Source organism: Loxodonta africana, chromosome 5, assembly GCF_030014295.1.
Source record: "Loxodonta africana isolate mLoxAfr1 chromosome 5, mLoxAfr1.hap2, whole genome shotgun sequence".
In the NCBI taxonomy this organism is placed as follows: Eukaryota; Metazoa; Chordata; class Mammalia; order Proboscidea; family Elephantidae; genus Loxodonta; species Loxodonta africana.
In genome coordinates this window covers 19,123,327-19,141,982 of record NC_087346.1, presented here as the reverse complement: position 1 = coordinate 19,141,982, position 18,656 = coordinate 19,123,327, and the positions used below count along the sequence as shown (strand labels likewise).

The following is an 18,656-nucleotide window of genomic DNA, read 5'->3' as shown; positions in this document are numbered from 1 at the left end:
ATTCAAACTGCAAACCTTTTGGTTAGCAGCCAAGCTCTTAACCACTGTGCCACCAGGGCTCCTTAAACATGAACACTGAGCCTTTATTCTGGGGCTTCTTTCCCTCTATATTCTAATTTAAATCGTTAACAACTCTTGTGGCTTCGACTGTCACCTACATACGATGACTTTCAGAAATTATTTTAAACCCCATTACCAAATCTCTGTTTACCAATGACCATTACTCAAATCGCTAGCTTTCATGCATTTAAAATACCATACATAAAATCTCACTTTATAATTTTCCCAGAAATGTCTTCTGTATCAGTATTCTCCTAACTTCCCAGTCAAAATAATGTGAAATTTTATTTCTTTATTATTTTCCTTCAAATATATGTGCTTTCTCCACCCAAGTCCTGGGTAGGGCGAATAGTTACACACTCGACTACTAACTGAAAAGTTTGTAGTTCAAACTCACCTTGAGGTGCCTTGGGAGAAAGGCCTGGTGACCTGCTTCTGAAAGGTCACAGTGTTAAAAAGCTCATGGAGTTCCTTTCTACTCTGAATATGTGGAGTTGCCACCAGTCAGAAACAAACTAACGGCAATAAGTTTGAGTCCTTTTCTTTTTTTGTACTTTTCCCAACCTTTCCATTTCCACTGCCAACTTCCTATTTCATTGCTCAAAGTTGTGAGGTTCACAGCTCGAAATTTTGGGAGAGCACAGTAAGTCATCTCTACTTACATTTTATAGAACAGATACCTGGGGCCCTCAGAGAATTTGGCTTGTTATAAAGTCATGCCTTGAGGAAAACAAGTCCCAGTCTCTATGGGGCCAGGGAAAGTCTATTTACTGTCTCTTGCCTTGCCTGTTCCCATTCTAGTCCATTCTGCAATATTAACAGCCTTAAAACATTGCTTCCAATTAAGAAAAAGGCCCGTGATTTGTATATATGTACCGTATTTTTACATGAATAACACATACCTTCTACGTTTCTTTGCAAATGTACCCTCCCTCCTCCGAGGTATTTTTGTAAGTGTGCTATGCCATTTTCTTTACACCAACATGTGAAAAAAAATTAGCCTAGTGGTGCTTATGAAAATACCTCACAGGGGAAGGCACAGTTGGCAAACAAACATAGAAGTGTGTTATTTACATAAAAATACGATATTGTCTAACATATAAGCTTAACTTAACTTCTGTAGAAACCCTCTCTCCTGACCACTCAACAGTGAGTTAGCCAAGCACGTGGTTGTTCTTTTCCCTGCACTGTTGCTTAGGCTTAAACAGTTTTCCTTAGTCTTTGCTTCTTAAAAATTTTATTTTCTACAAAACTCAGTTCTCCTCATGCTTTTCATTATATCTTCCCTAAATAAATCAAGTCAAAATAATCCCTCTCCCTTTTCAATTTTTATAGTGTTTCTTTCAAGCCTTGTTCATTCATCACTTTCCTTGTCAGCATGTTACTTTTTCATGTTGTACCAGAAGGAACATGAGCTCAGGGTCAGGTAGACTTTGGCTTGAAACCCGCTAATGCTTGCAGTGTGACCACTTGTAAATTAGTTAGCATCTCTGAACCCAGTATCTGCTTTTGTGGAACAGTACCTCACAGAATTGTTGCAAACTGAAATGAGATAATATACACATAGCACTGTTACAGTGCATAGCACAGAGCAAGACTTTAGTAAAATTCCTTGTTGTTGTCGTTAATCATAGTAGTAGTACAATTTGTATATTACCCAATGACAAAGTTATTCTTTTTCATGCTTAGGTTTTGAGAATATGTATATGTATATATATAAAATACTGAAGGCTGAGATTTATTTTGCTTTTTAATTGGATGAGTGGCAAAATATTATGTGATACTACATTGTTCCATTGCCTTTTTAAATTTTAGAGTATCCCAGGAAATCAGAGCCCAAAAGCCTCACTTTGTCAAATACATATTCACTAGAAAACTTGAGTGACGCTTTCAACGTTCTAACTCCATCAATTCAGATGCCTGGTCTCTTTTTCTTAGGGTGCAAATGCTCTTGTCACATACGCTATCATCAGTGGAGCTGATGATAGTTTCCGTATTGACCCTGAATCTGGAGATCTGATAGCAACCAAAAGATTGGACAGGGAACGCCGTTCCAAATATTCACTACTGGTTCGTGCAGATGATGGTCTTCAATCCTCAGACATGAGGATTAATATCACCATCAGTGATGTGAATGACCACACACCCAAGTTCTCCAGACCTGTGTACTCTTTTGACATCCCAGAAGACACAACCCCTGGTAAGTCTATTTTGCCCTTATGTGATCACCTGCCTATACTTATGGGATCTGTTTTGGCTGGCCTTAACCAGTGACTTGTTTTTACTATATGCTACTAGTTATGAAAATATATACACTGAATTTTGAATCTTTTAATTAATCATCTTTAGTAAATTTCCCCAGCAAATCACCAGCCTTTTGCGAGCAGACAAGGTTAGCCACTTGTCTGATAACTAATCTCAGGTATTTCTGTTTTGGAAAGTATTTGTGACACGGGTTGGTAATTTTTCTGCCAACCACATTTGTCGTACTATTTCCCACTTTAAAAATATATAATTATGTTACAGTGTTTAGAAAGAACAAAGAAAAATACATGGAAATCTGTGAAACACTTGAATACACATTTGCTAGCATATGACCCAGCGCAAGTTAATTCCTTTCTCTTAGATTCATTTCCTTCTGTAAAATGGAAACGACATTTCCTATTAGAAAAAAGGTAAAGGTTAATTTACAAAATACATGTGATTTTTCTAACATGGGGCTAGGGGATTTGCAGTTGCTCAATAAATGTTAGTAGACACTGAATTCTGAATTATAATCTTGCCTTTTTCAATATATGTTGTGATTGTTGAGTATGAGCATTCAATGTCCATGTTTCTGGTGTCTACATTCTCATTATTGGAAATTCTTACTTAAAATTGAAATTCGATTCTCAATTACATTTGGAATGAGTTTGCCTAATAAGGCATCTGTTTGAGAAACTCCATTTGGCAGAAAACACTGAACATTTATAGAGGACTACGTCTTACTGCAGTTTTCCATTCCCCCCTCAAGAAGGGTTGTTTAAGTCCCTCATGAAATCCCTGTAGCATTAATTTCTTGCCTTAATTAAAGCAATGACCACAAGACCTGTATCGTGAAGAGTGGTATCCCCAGGGCATAAGTGTATCTTATTACTCGGAATCCCCAGTGCTTAGGACTAGCAACGGAATCCAATATATGCTCACTGAATTCATCAATAAGGTGATGAATTCCTAACGCCATGTAGAAAACCAATGTCAGAAGTAGAATTAAGTTGGTCTGTTCCATGGAACAGTCCATTTACACAGCAACGTGAGATCCGCTAGATAGCTAACATGGCACATGCTTTATTAATACTTGGGAATGTTATTGTAAGTGTGAATAAAGAACACTGCAAGATGTTACCTTTACAATATGTGCACATATAAAGATAATTCTCTACTTAAAATATTTTTCTGTATAAATAAGACTTCTTGGTACCTTTGTTTATGGTCTCTCAGTAATATCCCTTGTTCCATTAATTTTAAACTATTAATTGATTCTTTTCGATAGGTTCTTTGGTAGCGGCTATTTTAGCTACAGATGATGACTCTGGTGTGAATGGAGAAATTACATATATCGTAAATGAAGATGATGAAGATGGCATATTTTTCCTGAATCCAGTTACTGGAGTCTTCAATTTGACTCGAGTATTAGATTATGAAGCACAACAATATTATATCCTCACTGTTCGAGCTGAAGATGGTGGGGGACAATTTACTACCATCAGGGTTTATTTCAATGTACTCGATGTAAATGACAACCCACCGATATTCAGCCTGAATTCATATAGCACATCACTAATGGAGACTCTACCTCTAGGCTCTACAGTTCTTGTGTTTAATGTTACTGATGCAGATGATGGTATGTACTTTATTTCGCTTACTAAAAAAAACTTCGTTAGAAATGTCGTCAGATTTATATGTTTTTACTGTGTTCAGTTGTCACGAAATTGCATTTTGTGAATATATGTCCAAAATTGAGGAATAGATTTATAATTAAAACTACCGAGCACTGGAAAAAAAATTAAGTACTTTACCAATGAAGTTATTTAGAACAGTTACACAGTATGCATTGTTGCCTTTTTATAAACTCTATAAGCTTTACCTTTCTTTTTCCCCCTAATTTTGTCGCAGTATTGCAGTTTAGTAATGTAGAGGCCATACAACAGCTTTTTAGTAGCTTTTTTTTTTCCTAGTAAATAAAATATTTGCATTTACATATGTATTTTAACTAAAAAAGAATAAAATTTGAAATGAAAAGAAAGACTAAAACCTTAAAGAAAAATAGGATGCATAACTAAATTTTATATTTCTGGCTGAAAATTGCTAATAATATTTTAGTACAATTTCATGGTTTGAGTCAAAGGACATTTTTGATCCCTTTAACTCATGATATACAATCAAGTTGGAGATTTTGCATTAAATTTGTACTTTACCTGTTTGGTTTGTATTTATTGTAGAAGCATTTACCAAATTTCCTTTACAATCTGATTGCCCTGGTCTTTCTTCTAAGACCTATTTTATCAATACACACCTATGTACATCTATTTTGTAAATCAGGTAACATAGTATTGGCTATAACATTGCCGAGCTTATCATTCTTTAACTGAATTGTTTGGAAATTAGTACCTTGTCTTGCCTTCCGTTGGATGCAGCTACATGTCCTATCAGTGAAGAAAACACCAGGACAGTACTTAGAAGAGGAAATAGGTCTCTTGCCTGAGGATATGCCTTCTGACAGAGGCCTGTCAAAGCTAAATTAGAATTTCCTGGTTCTTACTGATTTGGATGATTTATGTAATCTCAGAATTCCATTCTGTCTATATTTAGTTTCCTTTCTGAAGTGTCTAGAAATAACAGAAAGGTATGAGAGATTAAATGCACAGCATTTTATACAGGCTCAATTCACAAAACTGGAAATGCTTTTCTTTAGAATGTATTGAGTAAGTGAAGGTTGAAGTTTTCCCCTTTTATTCAAACACCATATATGTATATGGTTTCAATACTAGCACTACTACTAGTATCAGTGATATCAATAATAATGTTATTATTGGTTCTGACCTCATGTGTGTGGAGTATAACTGCTACACAGGGTTTTTAGGGCTATGACCTTTTGGAAATAGATTGTCAGGCCTCAATTTCCAAGGATTAAAAATAATAACAACCCACATTTGTTTAGTGTTTAATTTGTACCAAGTCCTGGCCTAAGATCATTGTACCCTCTATTGCTTGCAATCTCCCAATAGCCCAGCTCTGAGGATTGGCTAACATTAAACTTTTATACACAATTGATATTAATCTCTATTTGGGAAGTTGACTTCTCTGTTATCTAACCTTTAATTAGTTTAGCTACTCCTGGGATGGGAAACCCTGGTGGCGTAGTGGTTAAGTGCTACGGCTGCTAACTAAAAGGCTGGCAATTCAAATCCGTCGGGCACTCCTTGGAAATTATGGGGCAGTTCTACTCTGTCCCAGAGGGTCGCTGTGAGTTGGAATAGACTCAATGGCAGTGAGTTTGGTTTGGTTTTTGGTGCTCCTGGGATATGACTGTTTTCAATATCATTCCTATATTCTTCAGTTGTCACCATGAGTGTGCCTAACTATGCTGTAGTGAAGTTTCCAGGTTATTTCTTTGTTACTTATTAATTATGTGTTGCGGGCAGACTGTTGTTTCATGGATTTGTGTGCTGCTTTAGAATAAATTTTACTTAGCCTCATAACTTAAAATGTAGGAGCACTAGTTAAAAAGAAAATAAACCTTCCTTGTGAAAAACCTGCTGGAATACTACATGTTCATGGGCACAGATACATGTTAACTATTGACTCAAATAATTCTTCATGGATTTTTTTTTTCCTTTAATTGTGTTGGGCGAGTTTCAGACTACATTTTACCATTGTTTTTGTTCTGAATACTTTTATCAGTGTAATTTCCTGTACCTTGACCTAAAATATAGGACACAGTTCCTATTCTTTCTGAATTTCAAGGATAATGATAAGAATGTACAACGGTAACCTTGTTTGTTAAAAATTGCTAACACAGTTACACTAAATAGTTCTCAAACAGTATTTTTTAGACATTTTTTAAATTAACAAATTAATCTTAGTCTTTGATTAAATGTTTCTAATAAGGTAATATTGTCATCTTCTTAAGTAAAGAAATTTTATATGAAAATAAATTTAACATTTTCTGTTATCTCTATCTCAGTGTTTAACCTTTAAGAGGTCAGGTAACACGATCATTTTGTACAAACAAAGCAAAATTTTCACTGTTTTCGCAAGGAAATATTGGAGGTATTAATCTCAAAGCTCCCAGGCATACAGTTAAATATTGATGCTAAATATAAAGAACTTGACCATCATGGAAATATTCTGACTTTGATAATTATTATATTCTAGGAATAAATTTAATATATTCTTCAAAATATTGGGAGTCATGTAAGAATGTTTTTATAATAAAGCAATGAAATTAGTGCTGAGTATATTTACCCATATGTATATGTGGGTCTCTTATGCCAATGATCTGATGACTTCTTGTAATGGTTTCAAAAAGATAAATGCTTTGAGAAACACTTCCTTGTGTTCTAGCTGTGTGAGTAGTTGACACGTACTAGTTCTTTGTAGAAATCATCACACGATATTTATGGATCAGGAATAGATGTGTCCTTTTTATAATATAGAACTATACATAGTATTATACATATTTTATGTGCTATATATCCTGGAACTAAATTATTCACAAGACTGAAATAGGAAAGAATGCACACATAAAAGTGCCAGGAAGAATCTTGTGACTAGGTCATTTTCAGAACATTGGGCAGAAATGGTTAGAAATATGAACTGTTTTAAGTTTAAAGATCGGATAGGTTATAACCCTAAATTCAAGTTCTGACACTTACGGCTAAACTATAGAATTTAAAAATAACACATTTACTGTTTCCCGATTTGGCCATTTTATGCAAGAGCAGAGGAAGAAAGTAAGTCTGAGCTGCATATTTTTCAGGGTAATACAAATGTTCAGGGAGAATTTTGAGTTTCAATATGTCAACATCTCTTCTCTAGATGGAGGGCACACACACACACAGTCACTCATGAGTCTTGTCATGAATGAAAAGCCCTTTGCTTTACAGTTTAGTAAATGTAAATTGCTTCCATGGTCCATAATTGTAGCAATTAGCTTTCAATTCCTGAGATGAGAGCTGTTTCTTAGATGATATTGTAGAACTTTATACAAAAAAAAAAAAAAAATGCTGTATTTTTATGCTTATTCTCTCAAAGATAATGATATATATCTTTAGTTCATTTTTAATGTGATTACCTAACATATTTGTCATTATAGCTTTGCAGCTAAAAATAAAATTTCTCTTTTTCCATAATTTTAGGTAAAGTGAAATATTTATTACCTCCCCACCTACACATCTCACCAACCTTTTTTTCTTTTAAAAAGAGGCTGTTCTGCTCTTTAGAGCAAGGCTATAAAATCTTGGTATCATGTTCTCTTTTTGCCTCTGCTATTTAATTGTTGACTCAAGGAAGTAGCATACAGGGTAGACTAAGAGTGTTCAGGTCCCTGGTTTAATTGCCCACACTCCAGCTGATTTATGGAAAAAGGCTACACCATCATTTGATGGCCATGTGCCATTTTTTTTTCAATATTTCTAGTGTCTCTTGAGCTAAGGCATTAAAGATTTTATGTACTTTCACAGAACCAAATATTATATCTCTGCTCATTGGCATTTTGGCTTTACTTTTATTCAGATGTTTTCATAACTTTTCTTCTCAATAATAATCATGTCTAAATTTGGGCCTTATGGGCCTCAAAAGAATATAAATTCAATATTTACTGATAGACTTTGCCATTAAAATCCAAAAACTTTCTTTAGAAAGTAATTTTATTTAAGATATATGTATGTATCATTTTATTTGCACCCCTTGATGGAACTTTTTATCCCATCAAGCTTGAGGGATTTTAAGACAAGGTGCTGAAGTGGGCTGTTGACCTTCTTTTAGCCAGATCTTAAAGTTATTTTCTCTCCTCCTGGTGAGCTGACCTGTGCCCTCCATTAGCTTTATTTATCCACATTCTACCTAATTCTCAAACCGTAATTATTCTGAATTTACAACTTCTTCTTTGTTCACTTATGAATAGTCTTAAATAGACTGTAAAGGTAAAATCCACAACTTTTGAGAACTTAATGAACTTCAAGAGAAAGCAAATCTAATTCATGTATTCACAAAATTCTGAGAATGAGTATTTTTTGAGGGGAAAAAAAGAGAAAATGTATAATCAAATTCTGCAAAAAGTGGGCATCATACCTGGTGGGTGGAATTCAGGAACTCAAGATTTGAAAATTTTGGGAGCAATTCAGGTTACTTAATACAATTTTACTATTTCCAGATATAAAAAATATTTACTAAGGAATGATTATGTAGATGAATGGTATCCTTTTTAGCATAATATCCTATAGCGGCCCCAACATCCTTAGAATAAAATATAAAAATGCACATGGCATTATGGGCAGTGAGGAAAGTACGATTCTAGGTCAGTGAATCAGATCTATTTTCACTGATTGTTGACTATTCACGTTTAAATTAGTTGCTCACACAATACGTTGACTCATTCTCTATATCATCTGTAAGAGACTACGATCATTTTTTGAAAGAATGACTTAAGTTTAATTGTTAAAAATTAAAACGTTACACAGATTCCTAGGGAAAAATAAGATAAAATATAATATTAAAATAAAACCTAATAATACCATGAGCATTTATATTTGGAGCATTTTATTTCTAACTTTACCAATAAGTTTGCCTTGAGACAAAAAACCCGAATGCATTATACATACATAATGTTTTATATATGAAATGTAAGTATATGTTATATAACTATATATATATGTGTGGATCTATGTACATATACATATATAGTGTTTTATGTATAATAAAATCTGAGAGAGAAATCTTTTCTCAAAGGCCATTCCTTGGCCAGATGCTTAATAGGAATTAAAAAGTATTTATTAGTTCTGACAAGAAATGTAAAAGTAGACTTAAAGCATCCATGACTAATGCCCTACATCAGAAAATTTTATTACCCTTCTAAGAAAATTGGTGTCAGGCTCAATAAATTACTGGAGTTATAAATGTTTGACTAATGGTATAGAGTGTGGCCTATTTAGTGTTGGACCCTCAGGAATTATGTGATAGAAACAAGGAAATGGATAGAAAAATATCCGCCCTTTGGAATATTTTTCTCCTCTTTAGTTTTGTGATTTAACGTTTCCACACCATAATAAATAGCAACCAGAAAATGGATCATTGGTTCACCAGATTGTAAACATATTTTCAGATCAAAAGTTACCAAGAAAAGAGATGTGTGTAAGTATTATTTACTAAACAAACAAACAACAACAAAAAAGTGTAGCTACATCATCCATAATGTGTGTTTGGGCCGTCATATATGAAACAGGCAGAATTACATGCCAGGATGTTTGTTACAATCTAGACTGCAATCAGCAAACATTTTAGAAAATTAAAGTTTTCGCTTCAATTTCAGGTATCAACTCCCAATTGGCTTATAGCATTGCTTCTGGTGATAGCCTTGGGCAGTTTACAGTTGACCAGAATGGTGTACTGAAAGTCCTAAAAGCTTTGGATCGGGAAAGTCAGTCCTTCTACAACCTGGTTGTTCAAGTGCATGACCTGCCACAACTTCCAGCCTCCAGATACACAAGCACAGCTCAAGTCTCCATTATTTTGTTGGATGTAAATGATAACCCACCAACATTCCTTTCCCCGAAATTGACATACATTCCGGAAAACACTCCAATTGATACTGTTGTTTTCAAAGCTCAAGCAACTGATCCAGACAGTGGTCCAAACAGCTATATTGAGTACACCCTGCTGAACCCTTTGGGAAACAAGTTTAGTATTGGGACCATTGATGGTGAAGTGAGGCTCACTGGAGAACTGGATAGAGAAGAGGTTTCTAATTATACCCTAATGGTGGTGGCTACGGACAAAGGTCAACCATCTCTCTCCTCGTCTACAGAAGTTGTAGTTATGGTACTTGACATCAATGACAACAACCCCATCTTTGCACAGGCTTTGTATAAAGTGGAGATTAACGAAAACACTCTTACTGGGACAGATATAATACAAGTATATGCAGCAGACGGCGATGAAGGTACAAATGGACAGGTTCGCTATGGCATTGTTGGTGGGAATGTAAATCAGGAATTTCGGATCGACTCTGTCACAGGCACCATCACTGTGGCTAAGCCTTTGGATAGAGAGAAGACTCCTACTTACTTCTTAACTGTTCAGGCAACAGATCGGGGCAGTACCCCAAGAACTGATACCTCCACTGTCAGCATTGTTCTACTGGATATTAATGATTTTGTTCCAGTATTTGAACTTTCTCCATATTCTGTAAATGTTCCTGAGAATTTAGGAACACTGCCTAGTACAATTCTTCAGGTCAGTATATTGAAGTAAAACAAATCTTGTTTTCACTAAAATTCATCTACTTGAAAAGCACCCTTCTCTCCCCATGTTCACGCTTTCTCCATCCTCATCCTCATCCTCATCCTCATCCTCATCCATAACTGCTCAATTTCAGCTGTAGAAAGTCTTGAAAAGAGAAAGTTTATGCAGATTATACCCAAGAATCTAATGATTTCCTTGTAGATTAAAATACTGTATTTTCAATCAGGCCTGTGTTTATTAGTGCACATATTTATGCATTTGTTCTGTTTTATTTTTTATTAGAGCAATATATATACAACAAACATAATATTTCATCAATTTCCACATGAAGATTTTTGTTGTAAGATTAATAACTGCACATAATAAGAAATAGAAATTTGAAAAATTAGCCACAAACATCATTCTTCCTTCCCTCTTTACAAATTTCATGACCTCAACGGAACTGCTGTTAAAATTTTTGTAAAGCCTTCTAAAAATTCTATGCAAATACTTTATGCATATTTTTACACAAACACACTTGTGCAGAACATGCTATTCTGCACCATTTTTCCTTTACCTGAAAACTTAAAAATATGTCTTTGAAATCTTTCAATCTTAGTACAAATAGCTTTGCCTCAGTATTTTTTAAGGGTTGTATTTTACGTCATGATTTGCATTATGTTAGTTTTATCCACATCCGTTGTATGTGTTATTGTCTCCTGTAGGTGTTGGCAAGAGATGATGATCAAGGTTCTAACAGCCAAATCTCGTATGTTCTATTCGGTGGTAATGAAGACAATGCTTTTACCCTCTCAGCCAGTGGAGAACTTAGAGTAACACAGAGTCTGGACCGGGAAACGAAGGAGCATTTTGTCTTGACAGTCACAGCTACAGATTCAGGTAAATCAGTTATAAACTTGTTCAGTTATGAATAGTTTCTTTGTAATATGAATAAGGGAAAATATTTTTGTCTACTATTAAATTAAACATTTTTTGAAATTTGCTAATGCGTGGAACTCTCTTGAGTATATCTATGTAATTTATAATATGTCTATCACTTAATGAAATTTCTGTGTTAATGGTAAGGATTTAAACCTATCACAGGCAAAGCTCTATTCCTGAAACACAGAGTGAGCTTTTGCCCTGTAGACTGCCTGTGTGCTACTGGGTGAGACATAATACTCTATCACCTGAGCCGGGAGGCCTTTAAAGCACTTGATCTTTGAAAACACCCAGAATGTTTCTAACTGGTCATGAAGATAAATCCTCTAGATTCTCCAAAATTACAACTACCTAGACAAGCCATTTAATGAAGCCCCACAGAACTCCTAAAAAAAAATCAGTGAGGCCCAAGGTTTTCATTAAGTAAGCTGTGTACTGAACTACCATGGAAATAATGAAAAGCGGAATACATTACCTTTCAGTGTTGGTTGGAAAGAGCTAGTGCATAAAATTACACAGAAAGTAGCATAGAATAACATTTATTGAAATCAGCTAATATTATCATTTACCACTATTTTATTTTGTATATATTGACTATTCGTAAACACTGAATAATTCTGGCTGCAACTTGAAAGAATTAAAAATTTATTAAGGAATTTTTGTCTTGATTACAGTAAGTGTTGCTTAAGTGCTTTCTGAAAAATGTATGAATGAATAAATGACTCACTGATTTTCATAAAGATTTTATGAATTATAGGACATTGTTCTTTTGTAACATTTATGTATAAAAATAAATGTCACAACTCAGTTTTTAAGTATTAAAAAATTTAATAATATTGACATAATGGCATAGTTAAAAATATTTGTTGAAATTATTTAAGCCAAAGCAGGTTTGTTGGAACATCAAATGATTGGGGATTCAAACTGCTGACCTTTTCGTTAGCAGCCAAGTTCTTAACCACTGTGCCACTAGGGCTACACACACACACACACACACACACACACACATATATATACACACACACACACACACACAGGAGCCCTGATGGCACAGTGGTTAAGCGCTGCTAAGCTAATGGTTGGCGATTCGAACCTACCAACTGCTCTGCATGAGATAGATGTGGCGGCAGTCAGCTTCCATAAAGATTATATGCTTGGATAGGCTATGGGGCAGTTCTACTCTGTTGCTATGAGTTGGAATAGGCTCAATAACAAGAGGTTTCATGGTTTGGTTTTGAATTATATATAAATATATAAAATTAACATATATATTTGTATGTTTCATTCTGTTGTGCATAGGGTCACTATGAGTCAGAACCGACTCAATGGCACCTGGTGGCTCAGTGGCTAAGTGCTCAGCTGCTAACCGAAAAGCAGGTGGTCTGAACCCACCAGCCACTCCTTGGGAGAAAGATGTGGTGGTCAGCTTTTGTAAAAACTTATAGCCTTGAAAACCATATGGGGTAGTTCTGCTAGAGCAGTAATTACACATCTACATTGAGATTAACACACATATATATGTATATCCATGTATATATAAGTATATACACATAGCCGGTAGGGTCACTGTGATGCAGAACTGATTCGATGGCAATGGGTTTGGTTTTGGCTATGTGTATATACTTATATATACATGGATATACATATATATGTATGTTAATCTCAATGTAGATGTGTAATTACTTATACAGAAGAACATTTCTGAGCTTTCAAATGGGCTTTCTTTAAAACTGTTGAAATGTTTTTGAGTCGTATATTAATATTTTGGTTATACATAATCAATTTTAGAGTATACAGTATATTTCTTATGGCACCATTACTCAAGTAGGAGTAGATTTTGATACTATGAGTTAAAATAAATTTATGTATTTAAATATTGTTTAAATGGTTTTAAATGATAGTGTCACTGATTATTAATTGAAGTTCCCTATATTTTTAATTTGTCTTTTCCTTTGGAGATATCTGAGTCTATTCTTTTATGAAAGAAAACAACGTCCCCGGCATATTTTTTAATATGTGTGAATGACCATGTTACATTATATGCAAACTGTATAATCCTGAATGATGCAGGACAGAATGGAGTATGGTAACCACTCAAACCAAGTTATTCTGGAACATGTTTCATTATGGAGGTCATCAGTGTTGTGCTGTGAGTCAGAATCAACTTGATGGCAATGGGCTTGATTTGTTTTTTTTTTTTTAATACAACAAAGAAGTAGCAGAATAGAGATCCAGAGTCTGGAGCATCTAACTTCAGAGTTCAGGTTGCATTTTGGTTTTAAGTGTTTAGGTAAACTACGAAAAATATTCATTTTCAAAGTTATTTCATTTACAAAGCATATCCAAGAATTCGTATAATATAATAATAAAAGTTTTGAATTTGAACTGATCTCAATTTGAGTACTGTCTCTGTCATCATTTTCTATCTGTTTCAGGGAACTTAAACCTCAGTATCTTCCTCAGTAAAAGAAGATAAGAATAATTTCAAAGTAGTTTTTTTTTTTTATAAGGATTAATTGATTCAATATGTGTTAGGCTACTAAACCCCATGGTTGTTGTGCAGTGTATAGAATAATTTTAATAATAATAGTGATTCATGCACTTCAAACATTTTATAATCATTAGAAATTATTGTAATTTTTCTTTCACTTTGTAAGTATTCTTGTTGAAACAGTATGTATTATATTTTTAAAAAATCATTTAAAAAATTGTAGTTCATGTTGAGTCTCATTTATAGATTGTTATATTAGGAATTTCTTTTGTGTATCAGATATTTCTTTTTAAATTCTTCCAAAGAATGTATTGCATAACAAGTATTTAACCATCTAAAAGACCATAGATTTTAAAAACTAAAGTTCAGTCAAATTATGGTTAAGAAGAATTTTGTTGGCAAGCCAGCAAATGTAGCCACCAGTTTTAGCATTGGTTCTCTGTCAAAAAGAATATTTATTAAGGGCGGGGGGTTGGGGAAAGAAAAATCTTGAAATGATACAGTGAAATTATTTCCTTCTGGTAGATATGGGTGAGTCAGGAAGTTAGGAGGAATATTCACAAAGAAGCCGTTCAATCAATGCATTGGTCTAAGTCTGAAGTCTGCTCAAGAAGCAAGTCCTGGGTCCAGGGCAACCAAACTGAATGAGTTCCCCACGCCGTGGTCTTGAGGAAAATCAGGGACTTAGAATTCTTAATATATGGACAAATAATAGAAGTATAACTCTAGTGTGTATGAAGGACTGTTGCCATTAAATGAAGACTGTGAAGATCATGTGCGAAGATTCTGCTAAACATTGATCTGTGGTACTGACAAGGAGCAGGATGTATCCTCACGGAGTTTCGGTGACACCCGTGGCTCAGGTCACAATATCTTGGCTGTCCTGGAGATTAAAGAATTCATTAAATTTTGCCCCACAGTGTAGCTTTTTGTAAGAGTTATTATTTCCGTTTGCTATGAAATGGACTGATATTTCTGAGATCCCTGACATAGACGTATTCAATTAGATAGATGTGCGAAGATCATTAACTACACGTGATGTAGAAAGCAATCAGAACTTGGACGAGGTGATCTTAAAGTCACTAAAACTTACATGTGATTCCAATTCTGTGTTCAATTCTCTTGCATACTTTTGGTACATGAACGGCCACTTTGCTTGGAGAATGTGAGAATTTTAGATATCAGATTTCAGCATCTGCAGGCTAACCCTGTTTTCTAGGCGTGAGACCTCTGATGTAAGACTTAAAATACATACTCACTGTTGGTTTAAAAGTCAGATTGGCAGATGACACAAAAAAAATTCAGAAAAAATATGGAAGCTTTTAGATCCTAGATGCCATGTTATTTTCAAATTTGTGGCTTTCTAAGAACCAGGGAAATATCAAAGTTTTCTAAACAAGAAAAATGCCTGACAGTTTTATCCTTTAGGTCATAAATTACTTTTCCTTTGTCCTTTGTGAACTTTTACTTGATGTCAGCACCAAGATGAGTCAACTCTAGCCACAGGAATTGAAGTGGCAGTTTTTTATCATTGCAAATCTCTAAATCCTTGAATATTTTTTGGAGAAAATATTAACATTCCAGCTCTTATCAAGTTTTTATTTATTGACTGCATGGCAATAGAGTAGCACATCTGGAAACTCTAACTACTCCTGTCTGCTGTTTAAAATGAGCTACAGTCCAAGTGTACCACATGTGTGTGGGGCTGTTACATTACTAAAAAAAAAAAAAAAAAATGGAGCTGGTAAAATTCTACATCATTTCTTTCCTGTAGGATTAAATTAGTAAACAGACTACAGCTCAATTCAAGATATTTTGTCTGAATATTATTTGAAAATGTAGATTTTCTGCCTTTGTTATGTATTTTTTATTTTTTCTATTTTATTTATTTATTTATCTCTTCTGCGTTGATATTTGGAAGCCCTCATGGTGTAGTGGTTAAGAGTTATGTCTGCTAACCAGGAGGTTGGCAGTTTGAATCCACCAGGCACTCCTTGGAAACTCTATGGGGCAGTTCTACCCTGTCCTATAGGGTTGCCATCAGTAGCCATTGACTCGACGTCAATGGGTTCGTTTTTTATGGTATGTTGTTACTTAGTCTTATGACACAGCTAGAAATCTATTCTTTTTAAAATGTGAACCATAAAGACAAAATGATTGAAAACTGTGTTGACTATTATGTTTAACTTATTATCATTCTTTTATCATTTGTATATCTAGTAAATTTCTGGGTTATGCATGGGAAAATTGTTGGGTTTTGGCAAAAATTTGAGGGTCTGTAATTCTTCTTTATCCCAATAGCTTAAAAATTAGAATAAGAATTAACATGCAATAAATAAAAATATAGATAAATGCATCATCTATATATACAGTAATGGAGAAAAATTGAAGTTGCCAAGTATTTCATTTCACTTGGAACCACAGTCAATACCCATGGAAGCAGCAGTCAAGAAACCAAAAGACACATTGCATTGGGCGAATCTGCTGCAAAGGACCTCTTTAAAGTATTGAAAAGCAAAGATGTCACCTTGAAGACTAAGGTACGCCTGATCCAAGCCATGGTATTTTCAATTGCATCATATGCATGTGAAAGCTGGACAATGAATGAGGAAGACCGAAGAAGAATAGATCCCTTCAAATTGTGGTGCTGACGAAGAATATTGAATATGCTATGAACTACCAAAAGAACAAACAAATCTGTCTTGGAAGAAGTACAACCAGAATGCTCCTTAGAATCAAGGATGGCTAGACTGTGTCTTACATACTTTGGACATGTTGTCAGGAAGGATCAGTCCCTGGAGAAGGACAACATGCTTGGTAAAGTACAGGGTCAATGGAAAAAAGGAAGACCCTCAATGAGATGGATTGACAAAGTGGCTGCAACAATGGGCTCAAGCATAATAATAATTGTGAGCATGATGCGGGACCAGGCAGTGTTTTGTTCTGTGGTAATAGGGTCGCTGTGAGTTGGAACCAACTGGACAGCACCTAACAACAACAATAGGGTCACTATGAGCCGGAATCCACTTGACAGCAATGGGTTTGGTATGGTTAAGCACTTTATGAAAAATGTGATTCCCATAAGCATAATGTCATTGTTACTGCAAATATCTTTAGGACTTACTCGGTGCCAAGCACTGAATTAATTTTCTGTTCATGGGAATATTACTGATTACGGTCTGTCTAATCTTTAGATTTATGTGATTTTATCCTTCTTACCTCTGCCTTCCTGTTTTTTTGCATGTCCTTGGCAAGTAAGGAATTTCAATGTTTGTTATAAAACACAAAATATGGTATTATAACAATACATACATTCTGCTTCAGATAAGTTTCCACTTTTTAGGTTGCTACATTTAAATATTGATTCTTGCTAATGGTAACCCTTTAAAATATAAATGAAGCACCTTTGTACAATATGGTTTGTCAGTCAGCTATTGGTGAATTTAAAAACAAAATAAAACAAAGAGCAAAGAAACAGTACTCCAAACTCAAAAGCTTGAAAGAGAAACCATTTATTCTTGCTTATGTCTCTCTAGGTTGACTTGGAGTTGGGCTAGGCTGATCCCGGCTGGTCAACTGGCAGGAGCTGTGTTAAGCAGCAGATCAGACTAGGCGGTGCTTGTGGTTGTGGGTCAGACATATCTGTTCCATGACTATTTATTTTGGGGTCAGGCTACGAAGGCAGCAGCTACCCAGGGGATACTTTTTCCATGGCAATAATACAGGATGCAAGACAGCATGGCCAACAGGGAAATCACATTTAAAGCTTTTAATTGCATCATACCTACTAACATTTCTCTGACCAAAGCAAGTTGTATAACTGAGCACAAAAGCAAGAGTCAGGAAGAAACAAAAAAAGAAAGTCACCCACAGTGGATTCAAAGCAAGGAACATGAGTAAGTGAATATTTCTGAACAGTAATCCTGATTTGCTCATATGGATTAGCTGTTGCTGTAAACTATGATGTTGTTCTTTTGATGTTTTAAAAATTTGGTCCAGAATTTAAGATAGCTGACCACCAAATAGTGCAAAGTTTTTTTTTTTTCCAGCAGAAATGAACATTTACATATTCAATAGAGTTTAAACATATTTTGCAGTGACCCTTATGTACAGATATCTTACTTTAGCCACAAAAATTTTTATCAGTTCACAAAGAAATTTGGCCTTTCTTTACCAAAAGTGGAAATTATTTCATTTTAATAATATGGATAGAGCAATTATGAATGTTAATGGTATGTAATAAATTTTATAAAATAAAATTACACAAATTAAAGAATATAAAAAGAAATTTATTGATATATTTTCTATGTATTTTTTAATAGTTGTTGACTTCTCTTTTACCTTTTGCAATCCCAATCATTCATTTGTTTATTCTTTCATTGAACATTTCTTATGAGCCAGGTATATTCTGGATCCTTGGGCATGTTAAAATAAAAAAAAATTAAGCCAATAATAAAATTGATTGAAGTGTATTTAATATATGATTTTTAAATTAGAGCAACATTTCTGACTAGAGAGTCAAAAATGTTCCAAAGAAGAAAGATCCTTCATGAATTTTTATGCCCCAGATTATCACTGAGTATTTATTGCCCTGGAACAAGGGCCAGAATCGTCTTTAAAGAATAACTTTTAGACATGTAGGGTTCCATACAGCAGTTTTTTGAAGAACATTTCAAATTAT

General features: G+C 34.5%; 1 protein-coding gene across 1 annotated transcript in view; it reads left to right on the top strand.

The window, feature by feature from the left end:
- The window catches only part of FAT4 (FAT atypical cadherin 4), a 203,205-nt gene that overhangs the window by 102,218 nt on the left and 82,331 nt on the right, over positions 1 to 18,656 (top strand). The window contains exons 3-6 of the mRNA XM_010590538.3: positions 1,999 to 2,260; positions 3,593 to 3,943; positions 9,632 to 10,554; positions 11,268 to 11,442. Of these exons, the coding sequence (XP_010588840.2) occupies positions 1,999 to 2,260; positions 3,593 to 3,943; positions 9,632 to 10,554; positions 11,268 to 11,442 (1,711 nt within the window). The remainder of the gene's footprint in view (positions 1 to 1,998; positions 2,261 to 3,592; positions 3,944 to 9,631; positions 10,555 to 11,267; positions 11,443 to 18,656) is intronic.